Genomic DNA, 22,244 nt, shown 5'->3' on the forward strand with positions numbered 1-22,244 from the left:
CAGGGATGTCCTTTATCTCCGTTGCTTTTTGCAATTGCGATGGAGCCGCTGGCGGCGTACCTGAGACAACATCATGGCGCGCGGGGACTGCCGTTCCGACAGCGGCCCATTTTGATTTCCATGTATGCAGATTACATCGCGCTGTTTCTACGCAAGCCGCGCCAAAATCTTGATGTCTTACTTGATGAGGTTGTGCGCTTTGGCGCTTTTTCTGGCATTGTTATTAACTGGTCCAAGTCAGTTGTGATGCCCCTCCCTGATGGCTCGGGGAGGTTCCCCTCTCGGTACCCGATTGGGTGGGCAGACGGTCCGGTATGCTATTTAGGTGTGTGGCTGAGTCGAGACGTGGAAACCCTCTGGAGGACTAACTATGGTAGAGCTATTTCGTGGCTGGAAGACAGGGTCGAAGTGTGGCGTTCGCTGCCGCTATCTCTTGTAGGATGTATTGCTATTGCTAAGATGGTAGTGCTGCCCAAACTCCTGTACCTGTTTGTGAACATTCCTCTTGTGCTAACTGCAAGCTTTCTGCGGCGCCTGCGCTCTGCCTTAATAAGATTGGTCTGGGCGGGCCGGCAACCTAGAATAGCCTGGGAGAAGTTAACATTACCCTTTGAGCTGGGTGGCCTTGTTGCTTCTGACTTGGAGCTTTATTACTATTGTGCAGAGGCCCACTTTGCGCACTATTGACTTTGCCCGGTTCGTTATTTACCACATCTGGCGCCTGAGAGTGATGCAGTGTGGCCGGACGGTCTGTCGAGTGTTCTCGATGGGGCCTCGTTGGCCAAAGCCACGGGGTGTGAATACTGTGGCTTGCACTGCTAGAGCCTGGACTGTTCTCCTGCGCTGGGATACTGTGCGGGAGCCCTTCGCCCCCTCGATGCCGGTGTTGGCCGTCACGGATGAGAGGATGCATCATGATACTTGGCTGCGCGATTTCTTGCGGACCTCGAATTGGACTACACTGGGTGATTGGTTTGTGGAGGGGAGGTTGTTCTCCCCGGAAACAGCTCTGGGTGATAGCCGTGATGACCCGTTGTGCCGGCTGCAAGTGTTGCGTGTCTGTGCAATGCTTCATGCGCGTTTCTCCGATCTCCCTGCGACTCCCTCGACCTGTCAGGTCCTGGAGGTGATATGTAGCGCACAGTCGCAGTGCAAACTTATTCCGAAGCTGTATAACTGCTTGCAGGGTCAGCGGGGAGGTGTCGCGGTATCTGCAAAAACTAAATGGGAAGTTGACATTGGTGAGACTATTTCTGAAGAGGCGTGGAAGAAATGCTGTGCGCATATGCGTGCTTTGTCCCCGAATTACAGGTTGAGGCTTATTCATTTCAAATTTCTGCATCGGTTATATTACACCCCTCAAGGTTTACATGCTATGGGTTTGCGTGCGGATTCGCACTGCGAAAGGTGTCGAGCTCCTGGTGCAGACTTTTTGCACCTTGCGTGGTATTGTGGAGAGGTAATGCACATGGTCGAGGAAATGACGGGTCTGGTCCTGCCTTTTTCCCAAAAATTGGCGCTTCTTGGACTGGTCGATGCTGTTCCTTCGGCTCATAGAAGACTAGTGGGCCTGCTGCTGCTGCTTGCGAAGCGTAGAGTTGTGATGTCCTGGGGACGTGGCAGTTTCCTGCGTGGATCTGACTGCCTGCGAGACGCCTCTTTTTGTCAACAACAATTAATGATTTTCTGGGAACTGGTCCCAGAGGTCTCCCGGCCCGAGACATCTGGGCTCCACTGCGCTCCTTTTTAGAGTCCCTCTCATGAGGCCGCGGCTACGATTTCCCTCAGCCACGCGATTGGTAGTTCTGATTTTGGCTTTCCCCGCACACCTTGGTTGATATGTTTGACTGGATGATTGCACCGCACCCACTGCGTCTCTCACTTGCCCGTCTTTTTCGGTTCTTACTCTGTTGGTTACTCATTCTCTTGGAGACGGAATAGTGAATTATTCTTGTGCTGGTTTCCAGCCTTATGTTTATCCATGTTCCAAGCTCCCAACTTTGAGGATACACTCCGATCTGTCTTAATTGTGAAGGGACACTCCCTCTGGGATCATGAATGGTGGCTGCGATGCATTGGATTTGCATGCTGTACAAACCGGCTTTATATTCACTCTGTAATTCTGTTTATGGGGTTCTTGATACTTGTGTTTTGTTCCACTGAATAAATACAAAATAAAAAATAAAAAAAACACTATGCATTCTCCAAGGACCAAACGACCTACAAAGCTTACCAGGTGGAAAAACAAAACAACAGTTTCTTGCAACCCAGTCTATGGCATGCCGTGGCAGCTTGTGAAAAAACAGAGTTTTAGAAGCAAGCCTTATGAAAAGCGACCTCTAAAATATTAGTCGTGCTTGGGCAGGCAGCTAAACAAAAAACATCCTTTCATTCAGAAAATCTGCCTCAAAATCCAAGGCAAAAAAACAATGCAGCTACTAAACTACTGTTAGAAGTGGCTGCAGAACCCACAAAGCACCTTACAAAACCACAAATAATAAGTAGCTTGATGTAATTACATCGGCTAAACGCTCTTAGAAACAATGCCCAGTTTAAGTTTAAAGAAGAAACAAATGGGGAAAAGCACACAGAAGAAAGAGGAATACAGAAAGCTGTTGGTAAGGGAGAGAACTATACAAGCAGAAACAGCTGTCAAACACACTTGTGGAGTACCTCACGAGAAAGAAAGAAAGAAAGAAAGAAAGAAGAAAAGTTCCCAAAAAACGAGCAGTTTTGACAGAAACAAACAATCAGAGATGGTAAACATGCTATGCTCCATAGTACGGGACTAACACAAGCCTGAGAGCCTAAAGCAAATAAAGCCAGTCAAGAAAAACAAGCAAATGTGAGTGACAAAAGGCAAAGCCAAAGGTAAGCAACGGTTGGAATGCATTTCTAGCTAGGATTTCAGCATGCCCCCCATATGTCTTTGCAACCAAGCAGGCTTCGACCTTAAAAAAACGCATCCTGAGGATTAGGCATCCTTATCTCAGTACTATGCTCTCCCTGACCAGCAAAAATCGGATGTGCCAGGGCCTCGTCTGAAGCAGCACTGACAGACACACCAATCACAACCTGAATGTGTTTTTCTTTCATAATTCACAGGGTTAAGGCACTAGATGTAGGGGGTCATCTGTGCACTGTTGAAAAAGTTGTATTGTCAGGAGGCCAAAGGCTTGGGGAGGCAAGGAAGCGGAGGATGGAAATTGACCCGCACTCCTTCGTGTGATGCATTTCAACAGGACAAAGCAAGCAATCATGCGAAGAAATGATCCGTGTTTCTCTCCAAAATAAGTGCTCAGTCCCCCATATTATGAGCATAGTACAAGCTGAGTATACTCTGGCTGGAAGGTTTGTTACCTTATGCTCCAACAATAGGCTGCTGGAAGCAGGTGAATATAGCCTTAGAACCCATCGTAGCGGGCTCTACCGGCTATTAAAGGCCTGCTCCCGCGCTAAGGGCCTGAGCCAACGGTGAGTACCTTTAACAAGGGAGAGGGCCTTTAATAGCCGGTAGAGCCCGCTACGGCGGGTTCTAAGGCTATTAGAACATTCTGCCATTAGAGGGCAGAATGTTCTCATAAATAAAACAAAGGCTTCACGGAACCGGAGGGGATTAAAATCCCCCCAGGCTCCGTGAGGCTTTGTTCACAGCTGCTGCTGTGAACAAAGAAGATTGGAATGTTGGCGCTGCGGGCTTTTACCGGCCAGTGAAAGCCCGGAGCACTCCATTGTTTTCAATGGAGCTGCCAACATCCCAATGTACTAATAACTGTTAAGTTGTCACATTCCATGTATTATCTCTTCAGCAGTTCAGATTGCTGCATTGTGAATTGCACTTTTCATTTAAACATTTTTAATGAGGGGCATATCAAGTGCTGTTGGTTAAAAAAAATAAAAATAGGACTGGCTAAAGGTGTCAACTTGACAGCTATGACTTGGGTACATTTTCATCCCAAGACGCTGTTTTAGTGGGACAGCAGATGAATAGAGCTGGTGTTTTTCAAATGTTTCACTTCAGATTCCTGAAGATTGATCACATGGTGATAGACTTTTTCACATTGCAGCACATTTGTTAATCTATTCCATTACAACAGTCCTGCATTACAGTTGTATCGAAGCCTCCATATACTGAAGCATTCAGGGTCCTGCTTTATGTGTGCTTGTCTTGTGGTTAAACACAAACCATCCAAACAGTGGTTAATGTGAGCCGGTGGCTGCAAGTGGGACCCACTGGCACACATTTTTGAGGAACAGCTCTTATTTTTACTAATCAGATTTTTACCCAGAGCAAGACATTAAACATGAAAGCAGTGCTTCGAGACAGTGGTTGCCTGTGGGGGGCATCAGCACTTATTTTTCGAGGCCTGCACTTTATTCTCCACATCAGACATTCCCCTCGACCAACAGAGGAAAAAATAAACAAAAAGAAAAGAAGGACGAATAGAAATACAGAAATTCTGTCACCAAGGGAGAAAGCAGAAACACATAAGAGTGAGATAACGGGGCAGGGAGTGTCTGGCAGTGAATTAAAGAGGACTAAAGTGGATTTAGGACTGCACACCCTTGCTATTTTTGCTCTATTTTATAGCATCAGCCACGGGTGTCTGAGCAGCACTCTGGGCACCAGCACTTACAGCACTTTTTTTTTTTTTTTTTTTACATAAACGAAGGAAAGAAGGAGGAAGAGATAGATGGAAAACAGTGACAAATAAAGCATTGATGAAAAAAACTAAAAGAGTGAGATAAGGGGTCAAGGAGTGACTGGTGGTGGGTGAGAGGGGCATAAGAAGAATCAAGGCTAAATGGCCTTGGTATTCGCCCCCCCCGACATTCAATCGTACCTGCCACAGGTACTGCGCAAACTTGGGGCCTGACATTTATTTTACAAACTGAGCACCGTATCCATGCAATTTGTTTACACTTGTTAGGTCGTCAGCACTCGCTCTTTGGACAATATGCATCAATACAAAAATGAATGTTCATCAGCAGTACACACCAGTGCTAGTTACTTTTAATTAAATGGTATTAGAGTGGGGTGATTTTATTTCTCTTTTTTAGGTTGAGCATAGCTTCTCGACATGTTGTAATCTATTCTGTGGGCTCTGACCAAGCACATCACCTTGACTGGTTCCCTATCCTTCCTTTCAGAAATCCCTTGATGGTGTTGGTAAACGCTTTACATTTGTCCCGCCTGTAGGCATTTTCGTTTTTGTGATATGGGTTTAAGGGCCTCGTTTAGGGTTTGTCGGACAGGGTACTTGAACACATACATGGTGTAGTACCTTGTGTGCCAAATTAATGACCTGCGCAGTCTACTTGGAGTCAGGCAGACTGTCCTGTTTCTGCTGGCGGTGCCTCCACTTGCTCTGTGGATGGAAACCTGAGAGCGACTGCCCCTACACCTCTAAATATCGGAGGATGTCGTCAACCAGGCTGTGGGAGTACATGACTCTAGTGGAACGGAGTCCAGTCCGCCAAACTCAAAATAACTTCTACAGTTACAAACCAAAAGGCACACAGACACACCACCACCACAGTCCACACCCAATTATAAATATCACAGTCACGAGAACATGTGTAGATACACAGCCTAGCCACAATTGAAACAACCACATACAAACAAATAGCCCAAATACAGGCACATGATTATAAACTAGACCAGCAAGACAGGCATTCAAACTTTGGGCACATTAATACACTATATAGCACTAAACACCAGCCCATGCAGAACCAAATGCAAATCATGTAAATACATCAGTGGATGTAGAAATCTTACCTAAGCAGTTGTCACCCAGAAGACCCCTTGAAGCATACATATAATTATTAACAACCGTCACTCACATACAATAATACATGCGCATAAAGACAAATATAAACCAACCAGTATTTCCCAAGGCAGGCATTAATTATAAACAAAATAACAGTCATATCTCAAGCCCATAGCTAGACACAGGCCGATAATAGCAAAACAAAGAACAATCACCCACAAACACATATACACTCCCCATTGTAAATCAAGAACCAGTAGAGCACCCACACTGCCCTATTCACACATTTAATCCAAGCAACCGCACCAATTCACAAACACTCCCAACACAGACACATCATTATAAACCTAACAGCAGTCATCGGCACACACCCAACAGGAAGTCATAAGCTAACTATGGTGCATAAATTGTACAAAGCGCCTAAAATTACTCTACCCCTGATCCTAAAGCTGACCCTAACCTCAGACGCAACTGTCACCCTATCCCCACTCAAGCTACCCGTAATAGAAGTGTTTACCATAATCATACCCCAGACCTTACCCCGGACTGTAACCTTAACCTGACAGTAAATGTTTACTGTGCCATTATTTTTTAGGGTCGAGCCTGCGTCACATACGCTTGCGCATGCGTTTCGCTAGCGAGACGCTTTAGGGATAAATAAGGGCTCGGAGCCCCATCCACGTGACGTCAGTGTCTTTCATTGATTCGTGGGCTTGCCTGTTAGAATCTGCTTGATTTCATTAGTGGAAGGCACGCATACGTCATGCCTTTTCCGGTGGTTAGTCCTCCTCGAGCGCATTGACCAAGTACAGAAAACATGCAAGGCTCGCTGTTTTCCATTCGGTTTGTGGACTACTTTTTCTCTATTATCGCAACGCGATCTTGCTTGGCAGAAGTTGAGCGCTTTGCATAATATCGACCCTGTTACACAGTTAATTGCACCTTTTCTGGTTACGTACATGGTTTATGTCGCAAGAAAAGTCTGGTTAGGAGTTTACAACGCTGTTAGCTCTAACATGAGCAAACGCGAGACCCGTTGCATTGCAAATGCTTGTTTTCTTTAGTTTTACTAAAATCACTTTCTTCATAATTTAAAAAAATAATTTGTTTCTTAATGCTGTTTTCTTCATTATGATTTCTTTGTTTTCGCATAGTGACTCAGGGTTTTACAAAAAATGCCTGCTACACTTGTTTGGCCTGCACAAAGTAATGTGCTTGCAGTGCATTTCATGGTGGTTCCTGCAGGCACTAGATGTGCACTGTCAGCAGGAGATCAGCATGGCATGGATAATCAAACATTCAGCATACATCTACCACTGCTGGTCTTGTATTCTTTTAGATAGAGACAGGCAATTGTTGTGTCAGTAGGACAGGGGAGAATTAAAAAAAATAAAAGCTAACTTGATCTTGATCAGTTTCAGAAATACCTAAACCTAGCTAACATCTGATTACACTGCCAAAACTTGCAAAACATGAAAAACTGTACACTGAAAATTACTTTTGGTGAGTGTGATTAGACAGTATCAAGGGTCTGTCTTTTAAAATCCTTGCTCCAACCACATTTACTGCAGAGTTTATAATCCGTTAAGAACCTACTGCACAGCCTTGAGGCATTCGCTCTCACTACAAGGCTTACTATGCACAGAGAATGCACAGTTAGGAAGAATAGGTACTCACGTCTTCTCTCAGTGACCTGCAGGAGTCCTGAGTTTGGGACTGGTACTCCGTCCTCTTCCTCAGAGTGTGGTGGCTCATCTGCAGGGGAATGCAGTGGCTCCTCCACTGTAACATCTGCTGGTGCAAGAGAACTGGTAATCTTGGCTGGACTTTCAGCTTCTCTCATCAGTTCTGAAAGCAATTCATGTGACAGCATTAGTTAGATTTACCCACCTCACCACACAAGTCAAAGCACTCACCAGTGTTAGGACAATCCTGCTTAAGCCACAAACCACTAATAAGGTCACTACCACCCTGTGCGCGCCCCAAAACAAACCCTGTGATTATGTTATGACAAAACTTTGCATTCCCCAAACCAAACCGGGCCATCTTACATGGTGGGACCTACCTCACCTCTCCCCAAACTGAGCACTCCAACAGTGTTACAATTTTCCTGCCCAAACTGAAGATCAGCCCCCAAGAGGACGAGGACTAACTTTGCCGTACCGCAATCCGAACCCTTCAAAGAGTGGTAGTAGCTTTCTAAATCCCAAATACAACACACAGGCTGGAGTTCAGACAAGCCTGCCTAAGCCTTGAAACAAACCCTCCAACTATACCAAGAATGGCTGCACACCCACTGGGTGAACCCTTTCTAGATTCATGCCAACCACAGCATTTACATTTCACTGTTAAAAAATGCTAGGTTTGCCATTTGATCGGGTGAATCTGTGTCATCTGGCGTGATTTTTTATATCTTTCATTTGATGAAATAAAGAAAACCACCTTTTCAATACCTCTGTCTTCTGACTTAGCTTCTATCTACAATATTCAAGAGTGCTACAGGTTCTCGCACCATTAGGATCCCTTTCCAACAATGAAGGATTAGTCTGCTCAAGCTAATAAGAAAACGCTTAACAGTCTTTGGATCCTCCTGCCTGTGATAACCAAGCCATCTCATCGCGTTGGGGCCAGTGGGTTCCATCCACAGACCAAACACTCTGAAATACTCAAAACGTAGCCTGCCATGTCTTATAGGGGACATGAATCTGACTTGTAAATTATTCAGTTGCAACCATATTGGAAGAATGAATAAATGAAAGGAAACAAATTTAAAAAGCGCAAACTGGTACCCAAATGATGTCATGGCGATCAAAAATAAACAATCTGTGAACTGCATGCAAAGGATTTCAAAACCATAAAATGCCTCTGTTTTATCCAACATCTAAAGACTATGAACTTTTTTCATGTTATTATGGTTACAGTGATAAATTTATTTAAAACGCACATATAGTTTATGTAGGCCAAGACATTTCTGCTTAATTCTCTTCTGCATCGATTGGCGCACGGCTCATTCACTCAACACCTGCAGCAGGCTAAGGACCACTGTTGACACCCAGCAGCTGAACATCAATGTTCACGCTTTCCCTCTGCCCTGTACACACCGGTCTGAATCGTTCTATGCCTGCTGTCTCCACTGTAGGGGTGCATGCCTTATGATGTGCTCCTTTTCAGAAAATAAGGATGGAAGTAAATTCACCAAAATGCCAAGGTTAGTGGAAGTGACACCGTGCGGCATTTGACCAATCGCAACATCACAGTGTTGACCCACTACCCCGCCTTTGGCCTCTCAACAGCCATGTATTTGCTGATGATATCCTTGGGGGAGGTTAAGTAGTGGAAACTAATGAAGGTAACCCAGGCTTTTACAGTCCTGTTTGCTGTCTGTTCTGCCACTACCTTCATCTCTGAAATAAACCTTAGCAAGGTGGCGTGTCATGAGTTGTAGCTGTGCCCAGGTGAAGCAAACTCGTACCATGTGGAACCATCCGCTGGTATTTACCACGTTGGACGCTTCAACTTTATTAAATAGTTCACCCTTGTTTTACAATTTATTCGTAAGTGCTACAGCACGCGCACAGGGCTCTGACAAAGCCCAGTCCAGGGGAATAATGTTCTCACTATACCTGCTTCTGATTGGCCTCTTATCAAGGACAGAGCGAGGGGTAACAAAGGTCATCTGCTATTCCGGATTTTGATCCATGAGCACATAATTGTTCTGCTATGTTACTTTACAAGCATACACTGTTCTACTCTAGTTTCAGGAAACATGAGCACTTGTGCAGCGTCCTCCCTTCTTATAATCCTTTCTCTCCTCCCCATCCTCCTTTCAGCAGCAGGTCTTGGCTTCCTCAGGGTTTAGCAGCACACCTGCTTCAAGGCACCCTGCCAAATCCTGAAAATTGTGATACAGAGAGGTGTTCAAGATCAGGGACCAAGAAGTCACTTATTGTGGGTGTTGAGTAGCCATCCTTTCGGTGAGGGCATCACATGGATCATGGTAGAGTAGCTTTAGAGCTTTATAACAAGGCCAGCCATTCTGTAAAAAAAAAAAAAATAGCTTGTAAGAATTAAGTGGCTGCCATGGACAAAAGGTTTTTGATTTGGCAAATAAGGAGTAAAGATGGAGGAGCCACATGAACTGGGATCTGGTATTTAGTATGAAACTCATATTGAAGAATTTTCTTCCCGAAGACGTCAGATCCTATGTATGTCCGATATTCGCCCGAGTGCTGTTGTTCCCTCAATGCACAACTGTGGAGGTATAGCCTTCACAATGAACTATTAAACTCTGTGCATTTGCCAAGGCCCTCTTGTGGTTACACTTTACAGGGAAACGGCCTCATTAAAGACCTGTGCCCTTTAAAGCAAAATGCAGCAGAAGTTGGAGTGTCTGAGCAGTGTGCATTACCCATATCTCCCACCAGATACCTCTATGAGTATAACCTCTGTACTTTGCCAACCCTGCACATAATACTCGCTTCTGCAGACACAAGCAATGTGTGTCCTCTCCGAGGATTCTTACTGACATTCTGCGGGCCTCTCCACCCAAGGGTTGCTCTTTGTTATAACCGCTTGTGAAAAAGAGTAGGGGCGCTAGAAGTTTGCTGGAGTTGGGTGCCGGTCAATGAGCAGGCTATTAGAAATGATGTAGGTGCTGTACATCTGACACACTTCAACTGTGAGCTGAACCCAACTACCTACATTTCAGGAAACGCCACAAAACTGAGCTCTAAAGCCTTCGCCTAAAACAGCACATAGGGCCACACATATCAGACGTTTTTGCATTCGCAAACGGTGCAAATCGCCAAATTCGACCGTTTGCAAATACAAAACTGCCTTTCCAAATGTATGAAAGGCATTGGCAGTCCAATTTTAGGGATACGCATTTTTTTGCGATTCCCTAAATTGCAACTTCAAATAGGGAATCTCAATTTGAGAGTCCCTAAATAGGAAATCGCCTATTAGGATTTTCTATTTGCGATTCCCTAAACAAATGTAACAAGCATTTCCTAAAGGCAACATGAGCATTTACAAAATGCTATTACCATCAATTCCAAGTTGATGGTAACCATGTGCAATTCTAAAAAAAAAAAAAAAATGCATTTTTTAAAGTGCCATGTAGCGCACAAATGCCGCTAAGACGTGTGCGTTTAACATGTGCACAATTTATTTTAGGGGTGTATCAAGGGGGATCATAGACCCTCAGCAACCTTGATTTTGCATTTCCTAATTTGTGATTTCCTAATTGAAAATCGCAAATTAGGAAATGCAAAACCATTCGCACCTATGGGCCTTCAGACCCGTAGGAATGAATGGAGTCACAATCCCTAGTAGCGATTGCGATTCTGTAGGAATTGCTATTAGGGAATCACTATTTTGTTACATACCATTTTGCATTCACTAAATAGCGATTTCTTAAAATTCGCTATTTACGGAATGCAAAATGGGACTTTGAAACATCTGGCCTCTAGTTCTGTGATCAAATAATGTTGGGTATGTTGCACATACGCACCTGCCTTTCACACATTCCTCAAGCCTGCCTATGTTAACTGGCCTGTGGTATCAGGGTTGAAGGATACCCTGTCAAAGGTCTAAGATTTGGTATTGGGTGGAAAAGCTAGGCCTGAGATGTTGAAGTTACAGTGGCAGCAACAAATCCAAGGAATGCAAACTAGATACACCTGGAACTGGTACTATGATACTGGGGGCGATGCGGAGTCGGACTCTAATTCTGGGTAACAGAATTAGAGTCGGGCTGCTGATCGAAAGGTTTACTGGGTCTCTTTCATGATGGGACCCCACAAAACCTTGACTTTGTGCTGCCTCAACTCAGGTAGATGGTGAGTGGACGAAGGGGAGAGAAGCCTCATGAAAGTGTAAGCCCGAAGTAGTCCGATGTATGACATCAGATTACCTGGTGTCAAACATGACGTGTTGAAGCACTGCACTGTGATAATACAACTTAGCAACAACATTTATGTTGCTCAAGCAATACAAGAACACACTTTCATCACGCATTGGTGCACATGGTGTTTCTGTAGTGGTCGATGCATGCAAATCTTGACGTGTAACTGAACTGATGCAAAGTTTATTCCCTCCGACTCCTTATACATGAAGACATTCTACGAAATGAATTGGGAATTAAGGAGTTCATAAGCATTGGATCTTTAATAGGAAACTAAATATGTTTTCAAGGACTTTCTGGGAACTGTACAGAGGTTAAGAGCAGCAGTGATGGTGCAGGCACAAAATGACACAGCAAGGAAAGAGAGGCAATGGTTCAGTTGAAGAACGGGTTAAAAACGAGATTTACTGATTCACAGCAGAGGTGAGAAAAGAAGATTACTTCTTCTGTTACAAATCTGGAACCAGCAGCCTGAGCCTAGTGCAGTCGTTTGTGCACGAAGCAAAGTGTGAAATCAGCGTCAGCAATTCTTGCAGAGAGTACGTTATAGTCTGGGATATGGATGAGGGGAGTCAGTGAATCAGGGAAGGAGGAGATAACACTGACTGGATTTAAAAACGTTCCTTTAACTAGAGGGAGATCCAAGCCTCATACATTGTGGTCTTCTGTTTCTGCACTATACAGTATACCTTGACAACAACACGCTGCCCTCTGACAGCCGCCATGTTTTAAATCGGGTCAACCTATTTTTGAAGAGGTTCGACCGACATCAAGTTACGACTTCACTGAGAGGTTTTGCAGATGATAAACCCAAACCTCATCCAAGAGATTATATTTCAAGTTAGACTTTCCTTTCACCAGAGCCAATCACACGGTGGCGTAACAAGGGTGCCATGGGCCCTAATGCAAGCAAGTAGAAGGTCCAGCTCACCCTGAATAGAGGGCAAACAACACCCAGAATTGGTCTGAAGTGCCGCTGGGGCTTAGTGTCAATGCATGCGCTGCACTACTGGTGGTTATCCCTCTGCGATCCAACACCCGGCCTGGGTAAAGCTGCCAGTATAAGAGGGCTCAGCCATTCCTTTTCTTGCCCGTTCCCCTTTAAGGTTCTGAAGCTGAGAGTAGGAGCATCTGATGTAAACTGGCGAATTACAAGCAGAATTGGTGGGTTCAAAACCAAATGCCACATAAAACGGAATATATTGGACATAATGGAATATACTGGACATTAGTAAAAATCTGATCCCTTTACAAACAGGGGTGTTCTCAAGATTTACAATTAAGCACCATACTCTGAATTGGCAAAAAAATATTTTTGTGAGTGAATAACAAGAAGATTAACAACTTGGTCTACTGCGGCCGATGGATGGAGAAAAAAAGAAGTGGTTGACTGGCGTAAGCGCCCACCGATGCAGAGGAAATTTAAGATTGGAAGAACGAAAATGGGGCCCCGGGGGGAACTGCTGAAGGATGAGGTCTCCCCCCTGGGGTTTTTGGGGAGGGTTGTATGGCCCACGACGTAGTTGGGCAACTTTTGGTATGTATGGTTGGGCGTCAGGTGGGACATATAACCGGACATGTTACAGCCTGGCCACCATTTTGTCAACAGGTGGCACAGTGGCCGGTTCTACCTTTTGGGGGACTTTTGCAATACCCTCCCTCCGAGTTGTCCCTGAGGTTGTTGTTTGTGATATGCGGGACGGGACGTTCTGTTGGAGCTGGAACACCTAGGGCTAAGCCAGGGCCATAAGAGAGCCTTCCAAACTAAAAAAAGTGATTTTAATGTGTACCATTACATGACCTCACAAAGGAAATGGGAAGCAATATATAAATGCCCATAGCATAACAAAGCAGCTCCATAAATAATGAAACTTATGTAGGATGTAATTGAACTGGTGCATTATTTGCTCTAAATTTTCTCCCCAGTCAGCCACTAACTAGAGGACCAAACTGGTCCACGCAAATTTGCTTTAGATAACCTTTAACAGCCATGTAGAGATTATGTCACCTTACAAAAAAAAAATAAAGAAAAGTTTGGTTCATAGGCTTCCTAACCACTGAGAATTACTGCGGGTAGCAATCCATGGTCATTGCTTTGTAGGTCACCAGTATCATTACAGATTGTCGCCCTTTTAGTTGTATGTCACTTAGTGGGCTGCGCCAGCTATGCAAAATGTGGCATTTCGGTTTATGTTGGCATGCCCTAGTCAGTTGCCGTGTTACACCTGGAAGCAGGGTATACCACATCTTGCCATTTACTTCACATTACGTAACAAAGTTGTGGAGTTACCCTTCACAGGTATGCAAGCCTCGCTTGTTGAAGCATTTACTGAAGCGTGCAAGGGGGAAAGAGGAACATTTCAAGGAACAGACGACATGGACATCGACTTGCCAAAAGTCCAGGAGTAGCGAAAGTAACATTAGGCACCCGTAGCCACACAATGGCATCAACTGTCACCAAAGTTTTAGGGTAATGGCGAGGAGTTAAATCTGTATTATGTAAATTAATCTCATAAAAGGTTGTGTATTTTCTACTCCTGCTGCTGATTTTAAGACCCTGGAGATCGTGGGAAGCAAGGACAGTGACAGGGGTGCCACAGGGCAAGCCAGGAGTAGCAGCAGTCACCTCATATAGCTGTCATTGAGACATTTTAAGGTATGGGCAAAGTGGCCACACCCAGGGACCTCAACTTCCAAGGGCCCCCTGGGAAACAGAACTTTCTCTCAAGCTCACTTCTGTGTATTTTTGTACCTTAATCTTCAACGTATAAGTCAATATTGTTAGAAAACAGGGCTTGAAATAGCAAAAAATGTGTAATAGAATTCAAAGTTGTTCTAAATAAGGCCCTTCAATCCTTAGGATAACACTGGCAGTCCACTGTGAGGGGTGGCTTCTGCAGGGAAGATATTATGCCTGATGTGGGTGAGAGGCCTTAACTGAGAACCAAGGACGTGAAGTGAGCATAGAGGAAGCTAAGGAAATCACATCTGAATGCCAGGTTGGCAGAATGACTAGCAATGCACAAGGTTCCAACAGAACAGGCATGGCTCCTCCGTTTGGGGGGGGGGGGGGGTGGGTCACCCCCCGGCAGCAGAAGCTGCAAACGTTTTACTAAAAAACAATTATAAACAATGTTTATTATACTTTTTTTCAGTAAAAGGGCCGGGGCCATGGGCTTTGACGAACACTAACAGGGAGGTCACAGCACTCCCCCTCATTGCGCATGTATGTTAGGCCGGCTGTCTCGGGCTAGCCAAACACACATGTGCACTGTGCTCTCTCCAGACCGGCACTGTGTTGCCAGGCTGGAGAGATCAGTCACAGAGTCTGCCTGGGAGCGCCCTGGCTAGGCAATCCCAGCCAATCCTAATGCTGCTCTGAGCTGGCCTGCAGCACCTGAGCGGCGCGGTGGCGACGGTGCAGGTAAGTTCTTTTTTTTGTTTTGTTTTTCATGAATCCACCCCCTCGCGTACCGCCCGCCCCTATTAAGCACAGCGAGCCGCTCCTGCAACAGAAGTGTAGCTTCATTCATGCAAGACCTTCACCTTCGGCCCACAGTTCACTTCGTACTTTGGTAAAACCATAAACTGAGTATACCCTGTCACAGCTACAATAGGTAGTAAAATACTTTATAACATGGCCATAAAAACAGCACTCAGTGATTCCAGAAGGCAGCATCAGTACGATGTGCACATTTCTGCTTATTACATATTCATCAATCAGTGAGAAGGCACTGAAGCACAATAAGGTGGCTCTAGTACAAACACTCAGGTGGTGGCTGGGTATAATGCGGCGCAACTGGAAGTATGCGACTCTGAGACTGCTGTATTTTCCACATAGTTATGGGCTTGACAGATTTACCACATAATCCATCCCTTGCTGCATATTTTGCTTATTTGTATTTTTTATATTGATATTGTTACAAACATTGTTTCTAGCGCAAAAGGATGAACAGTGTCTAAAAACAGTCACATTTTGCCTACAGTGGCAGGCTCGTTGCAAATATTAACATGTATAAAAATGGCAAAGTAGTGAAGTAATACTGCCACAAAATATGCCACATAATGCGGTATACTTTGTAATTTCTTACAGCATAATTTAGTTACAACTGCCACATATTTTTGTCCTCCCCTGCCACATAATTAGAGAGGCCCCGTGTTGTATCTGGGTTGTTATTGTAACTATGGGGATGGAATTCGGAAGGTTGGGAATAGAGTGTTGAGGTTTGAAGAGGCAGTTACTGTTCTGGTGGCTGCCCTGCTGGATGTGTGGAACTGTACTTGGAATAAAACTACTAAGAAACCTACCAGGAGTGGAGTCTTTTCGTATCAGGTGGTGATGAGCTTTGAACCACGTTGTTTCCAGCAGTGTAGCGTTTAGTTGGACATCTTCATTATGCTACTATGAAGATTGTCTGTTTGATCAGCAGCGTTTGTTTTCGCCCAGATGAAAATGGTATGTAATGGTGTTACATCGGGCCATGAGGAGCTCTGAGGAGGTGAGGCGAAGCTATTTTGAGAAGGACTATATGAAGCAAATGAATTTGAAGGTTGAGGTGCAAAGTATGCAATCGCAGCGCAGCACCAAACGAAAGGAAAAGAGTGGTGTGGTAATCAGTGATAAGAGAAAGCCGTTTGAATGTTATCGTTGTGGGAGTAGAAGGCATTTAGGAAATTCTCAATCCTGTCCCGCATTTGATAAATGGTGCAACAAATGCAAGAAAAAAGGTAATTTCATGAAAGTGTGTAAAGGAGAGTGGGTAAAGGATGCTAGAAATGTTAAATCAGTCAATGCTGTGTAGTCTTATTTAGCGAAAAGCAGTCATATTGATTCTAGTGATGAAAGTGTTGTACTTTTAGTGGAGGAAAACTCGGCTGTTGGAGTAGATACAGCTGTGGTGTCTCAGATTCTAACGAGGAAACCATTGAGTTTGATTGAAATTAATAGAATTGGTATAGGATGATGGCAAACTCTGGTTCATTATTTACTTTGATCAACCTGGAAGAGTGCAACAAGTTACATAGTGTTCATTTGAAGCAATCGAAGGTCAAGCCAGTGGCCTATGGATGACAACCAATTAATGTAGTGGGAGAGATTGGTGCATGGTTGAATTTCAAGGGCAATCGAACAAACTACAGTGTACGTGGCACGAACGGGAGGAAATTTGTTGGAGTGGATGGACCAGAAAAAGTTGGGAATTGTATTAGATCCTAACAGTGATGAACAAGTAATGTTACACAGGGAGGTGGTAAATTTAATTTCAATGGAAAATAGTAATTAGGCTGAAGATTTTCCAGAAGTATTCAATAACAAACTGGGGAGGATAAAAGGGTTTACCCATCAAATACAATTCAAGGTCGGTGTATAGCCTGTGGTCCACAAACCCAGACATGTTCAAATAGCCATGAGGGAAGAACTGACAAAGGAATTTCAGAGGTTATGTGATAATGATGTAATAGAACCTATAGCGGGTTCCGAATAGCTTTTTCCCATAGTTTTGGCAAAAAAATCCAATGGGGCCTTGAGGATGTGCATCGATTTGAGAGACTTGAATGAGAGAATATGGGTTGATCACCATCCTTTGCCCAATAATAGAGATGTTGACTATGATTAAAGGTGCCAGAGTGTTTGCAACGTACCATCACGTTTTATTGCACAAGAATTCACGTCATTTGATGTCATTTGTCACACCGAATGGGGCATATTGATTTAAATGTATGCCATTTGGTTTGGCTTCTGCTTCATCTGTTTTTCAGAGAATAACGGAGGCGATGTTTAAAGGTGTGGACAAAGTCAAATGTTTTCAGGATGATATTCTGATTTGAGGTGTGGACAGGAAAGAACTTGACGAAACGTTGAGGGTATTGTTAGAAATTTTGAAAGGGAAAGGAGTCACTTTCGAAATTAGTAAGTGCAAGATTGGAGTGGAGAGTGTAGATTACTTGGGACACACTTTGTCTGAGAAGGGTGTTGAACCAAAGGAAAGTTTGGTGAAGGCCATAAGAGAATTCCCAGAACCTGTGGACAAGGATCAACTAAGGTCATAGTTTGGAATGGTAGAATTTTATGCACGATTCATTCTAAGACGTGCTGAACGGATGAAGGAAATGCGAGAATTATTACAGAATAAGACTAAGTTTGAGTGGACAGAAGATAAGGAAGAGGAATTCAATAAGATTACGTGTGAATTGGCTGCTGCTGTGCCATAGAAACCGTCTTATACATGTGATCGTAGCATAATGGTGACTGATGCTAGCCTGTATGGTTTAGGAGCTGTTCTAAAGCAAACCAGGAATGGGAAAGATGAAGTGGTAGCATTTGTTTCCCGAACTTTGAGAGGAGCTGACAATACTTATTCGGTCATCGAGAAGGAAGCTTTGGAGTGTTGGTGGGGAGTGAATTATTTCAGAAAGTATTTGTGGGGGACTGCATTTATTGTGAGGACAAATCATAAACCTTTGGTTAATTTGTTTTCAACTAAGGGTGTGTGTTCAAAGCGACACCTAGGATAGCTAAATGGCATAGGCTACAAGAGTTTCAGTTCAAGTTGGAGTATATTGCTGGTGTTAAAAATATTTTTGCGGCTTGTCTATTGTATTTTCCTGTGACTGTAGAGGATGAAGAAGATATTAGTGATGACTTTCTGGTGGTTGCGTATACCATGTTGGATGAGAAAGGATGTATTGATGAGGAGGAGTGGAAAGATGCAGTAAAGCAGGATCAAGTGTTGCAGGAATTAATTGGGAGTCTAAGTGGTAGATGGGTCAAGAATGGGGTGTGTAATGAAGTGAAAATGTATAAGGAGATATTTCAGGAATTAAGCTAGGCTGACGGCATTTTAAGAAAAGGAAATGTGTTGGTTGTGCCACAGGCTATGCGTGGGAAAGTATTACATTTGGCACATGAGGGAGATGTAGGGATGAGTGCAATGAAAAGAAGAATAAGGGAAACATTTTGGTGGCCAGGTGTAGACAGGCAGGTCAAACATTGGGTGAGAGAATGTGTATCATGTGCTTTGAGCGACAAGTCACAAGTAACAACGTCTAGCCCAGTTGAGGCTGTATCGTTCCCAGAGAAACCCTGGCATAAGTTGGGAATGGATATAATTGGTCCCATGAATATGTTGGGGGAAAACCACAGGTTTGGGATAGTATTAGTAGATTACCATTCACGTTGGCCTGAGGTTAAGTTGGTCAGGATGCCGAATACTAGAGAAGAGACAAGATTTTTGAGGGAGTTGTTCATGAGGGAAGGTGTTCTGTCTGAAATAGTTACCGACAATGGTGTGTAGTTCGAGTTTAAGGAGTTTATGAAGAATTGGGGTGTGAAGCATGTTACAGCATCTTTATATCATCCTAGAAGTAATGGTCTAGTAGAAAGATGTAACCGAGTTGTGAAGGATAACATACAGTTGTCTGTGGTGAATGGGTTGCAATGGAAAAAAGAATTGGAGGAATTAATATGGGCTTTACGAACAACGCCTAATGCCGTCACAGGAGTGTCACTGTTTCCTTTACTCAAAAGTAGGGAGGCGGCAAATAAGTTAGTGTGTCCAAGGATGATTGATGTGGAGTCGTTGGAAGAAAATAAAATGTGGCGAAGAGGCGTGAGTGTGCACAAAGTAAATATGTGGATGTAAGGAAGAGCAAAGGGAGAGATGTTAAGGTAGGAGAATGGCTTCAAATCAGACTACTGGGAATTATTGTCAAAGGGAGTTCCAAATTTTCTGTTCCAAAAAGGGTGGTATGCGTGAAAAGGTGTGTAGTTAAACTGGAGGGATGGCAAATGGTGGAATAAAGAGAAATTAGCCGTTCAAAAGAATGAGGGACGTATTTCGAGAATGGTTGGTGGAAATGGAGGAAAGTGCAGAAAAGAAGTGGGGGGGTCAACGTTTGGAATGAAGAAGATCAGGAAGGGAAAAGAAGAAACCTGCATGGTTGCAGGAGTATGTTGAGTAGTTGATATGCTATAAATTTACTTAAACATATTTGTTTTATATTCTTCTATTTTCATCAAAATCATAACACATGTTCATAACACGTGTGTGTAAATAGTTTTTCTTATTTATTTTTGTTAATTAATTTTCTGAAGGGGAAAGATGTGTTGTATCTGGGTTGTTCATGTAACTATGGGGATGGAATTCGGAAGGTTGGGAATAGAGTGTTGAGGTTTGCAGAGGCAGTTGCTATTCTGGTGGCTGCCCGGCTGGAGTTGTGGAACTGTACTTGGAAAAAAAACTATTAAGAAACCTACCAGGAGTGGAGTCTCTTCATATCATCCCGGTTTAACTGTTTGGTGGAGCACAAGTACACTGTGGTATGCCAGCAACTCAGTCAGGGTCAGAAAAATCAGTTTCTGTTTGGCTCGCATACTCCCGCAGAGGAGAGAATTTGGAGTCTAAAACTTCAGCCAGCAGGAAAGAATGAGGGAAGGACGCTGCCCTAAATAAATGTCACTGGACTGAGCATGTCTGCCCCATGCCACCCTCATTTGGCAAACCATTAGGCTGACATAGAAAGCCAAGGTGGCCAGGCCGGATACAAGAATATCAGACACAAAGTTCTACTCTCCCACCGCCCCGTCCACCTTGGAAACAAAGCTTCGCTATCCTTCACCCATCGATGCTCCATACTAAGCATGGACAAAATTCATTGAATTCAATCCGCAGCAAGGGGATGCGAAATAACAGGAAATTCCACCTTTTCCACATCTGCCTACCATGGAGTGAAAAAAGGGGTGAATGTAGGTGAAATGTCCTACAAAACAAGAATTCCTGATCCCACACACTGAGGAATGCACAGTCAGAGGAATTCTTGAGCCGTTCATCACTACCAGCAGCTTGACAAGCTTTATGGAAGTTACATTAAGTTAATTACACTGGCTGGCCCCTGACAGTGCTCGCCAATGCAACTTTCCCAGCAGTGTAGTTTGTGTGTGGTGTAAGTCTCCTAGACCACAGGAGGTCCTGAAGGTAGCTGCAGAACAGGCTTCCTTGCTGGTGAAGTTGTCTTGAAGTCTGGAGTCCAACCAATGTATTTACCTTGATGCAGTTGGCATCAAGGTAAATCTAGTATTTAGGGGCGACCCTGAACTGAGGAAAACAGATTTGTGACGACCTGAAACAAGAAGGACTGTTGACCTGAAAGCCCCGCAGAGACGACTGAGACGACAACTGACTTGGCCCCAGCCCTACCGGCCTGTCTCCAGACTCAAAGAACCTGCAACAGCAACGCATCCAGCGGGACCAGCGACCTCGGAGGACTCAGAGGACTGACCTGCAACCAAAGGACCAGAAACTCCCGTGGAGAGTGGCTCTGTCCAAACAGCAACAAAGAAACCATCTTTAAAAGGGACTCCAACCTCACTCCTGAAGCTTGAGTCCCCAACACTCTGTACCCGACACCCCCGGCCTGTGTCCAGAGAAACCAACACCGCAGCGAGGACCCCCAGGCAACTCCCACAACGTGAACACCCTGAGACGACCTCCCTGCACCCACACAGCGATGCCTGCAGAAAGAATCCAGAGGATTCCCCTGACCACGACTGCCCGGTAACAAAGGAACCAACACCTGGTAGAAGCACTGCACCCACAGGCCCCAGGTCCGAGAGTAGTCGACTACTGGTGCAGGAGTGACCAGCAGGTGACCTTTGCCCGAGAAGCCCCCCTGTGCCCTGCCTGCATCACGAGAGTGACCCCGGGTCTCTCCTTTGATTTCAATCTAAAACCTGACGCTTCACGCACTGCACCCGGCCAGCCCTGTGCCGCTGAGGGTGTACTGTGTGTGCCTGTTTGGGACCCCCCGGTGCTCTACTAAACCCCCCTGGTCTGCCCCCGAGGACGCAGATACTTACCTGCCAGCAGAACAGAACCGTGGCACCGCCTGCCTCCATAGGCGCCTATGTTATTTGGACCCTACTTTGACCTCTGCACCTGACCAGCCCTGTGTTGCTGGTGCTGGGTGTTTGGGGTTGACTTGAACCCCCAACGGTGGGCTGCCTATGCCCCGGAGACTGAACTTGCAAGTGCTTTATTTACCTGAAAAACTAACCTATACTTAACACCCCCAGGAACTCTTGAATTTTGCCCTGTGTCCACTTTTAAAATAGCTTATTGCCATTTTTTTACAAAACTGGGTACATTATTGTTTTACTTCAAAGTTCTATACTTACCTAAGTCAAGTACCTTACAATTTGTGCATTTATTTGAATTCTGAATCTTGTGGTTCTAAAATAAATTAAGAAAATAATATTTTTCTATATAAAAACCTATTGGCCTGGAGTTAAGTCTTTGAGTGTGTGTTCTCATTTATTGACTGTGTGTGTACAACAAATGCTTAACACTGCCCTCTGATAAGCCTAACTGCTCGACCACACTACCACAAATAGAGCATTAGTATTATCTATTATTGCCACTATCAACCTCTAAGGGGAACCCTTGGACTGTGCACACCATCTCTCACTTTGAGATAATATATACAGAGCCAACTTCCTACACAGTCTTTCTCTTACTGTGTTGGGATCCCCACTAGTCTTTCTTCACTATAAACAAGGCCATCTGTTGCTATAG

At 44.4% G+C, this 22,244-nt stretch overlaps 1 protein-coding gene across 1 annotated transcript in view; it reads right to left on the minus strand.

Annotated features, from left to right (window-relative positions):
• The window catches only part of DBNDD1 (dysbindin domain containing 1), a 213,655-nt gene that overhangs the window by 79,222 nt on the left and 112,189 nt on the right, over window positions 1-22,244 (minus strand). Inside the window, exon 2 of the mRNA XM_069216540.1 lies at window positions 7,449-7,619. Coding sequence (XP_069072641.1) covers window positions 7,449-7,619 — 171 coding nt within the window. The remainder of the gene's footprint in view (window positions 1-7,448; window positions 7,620-22,244) is intronic.

This window comes from Pleurodeles waltl, chromosome 12 (assembly GCF_031143425.1).
Source record: "Pleurodeles waltl isolate 20211129_DDA chromosome 12, aPleWal1.hap1.20221129, whole genome shotgun sequence".
In the NCBI taxonomy this organism is placed as follows: Eukaryota; Metazoa; Chordata; class Amphibia; order Caudata; family Salamandridae; genus Pleurodeles; species Pleurodeles waltl.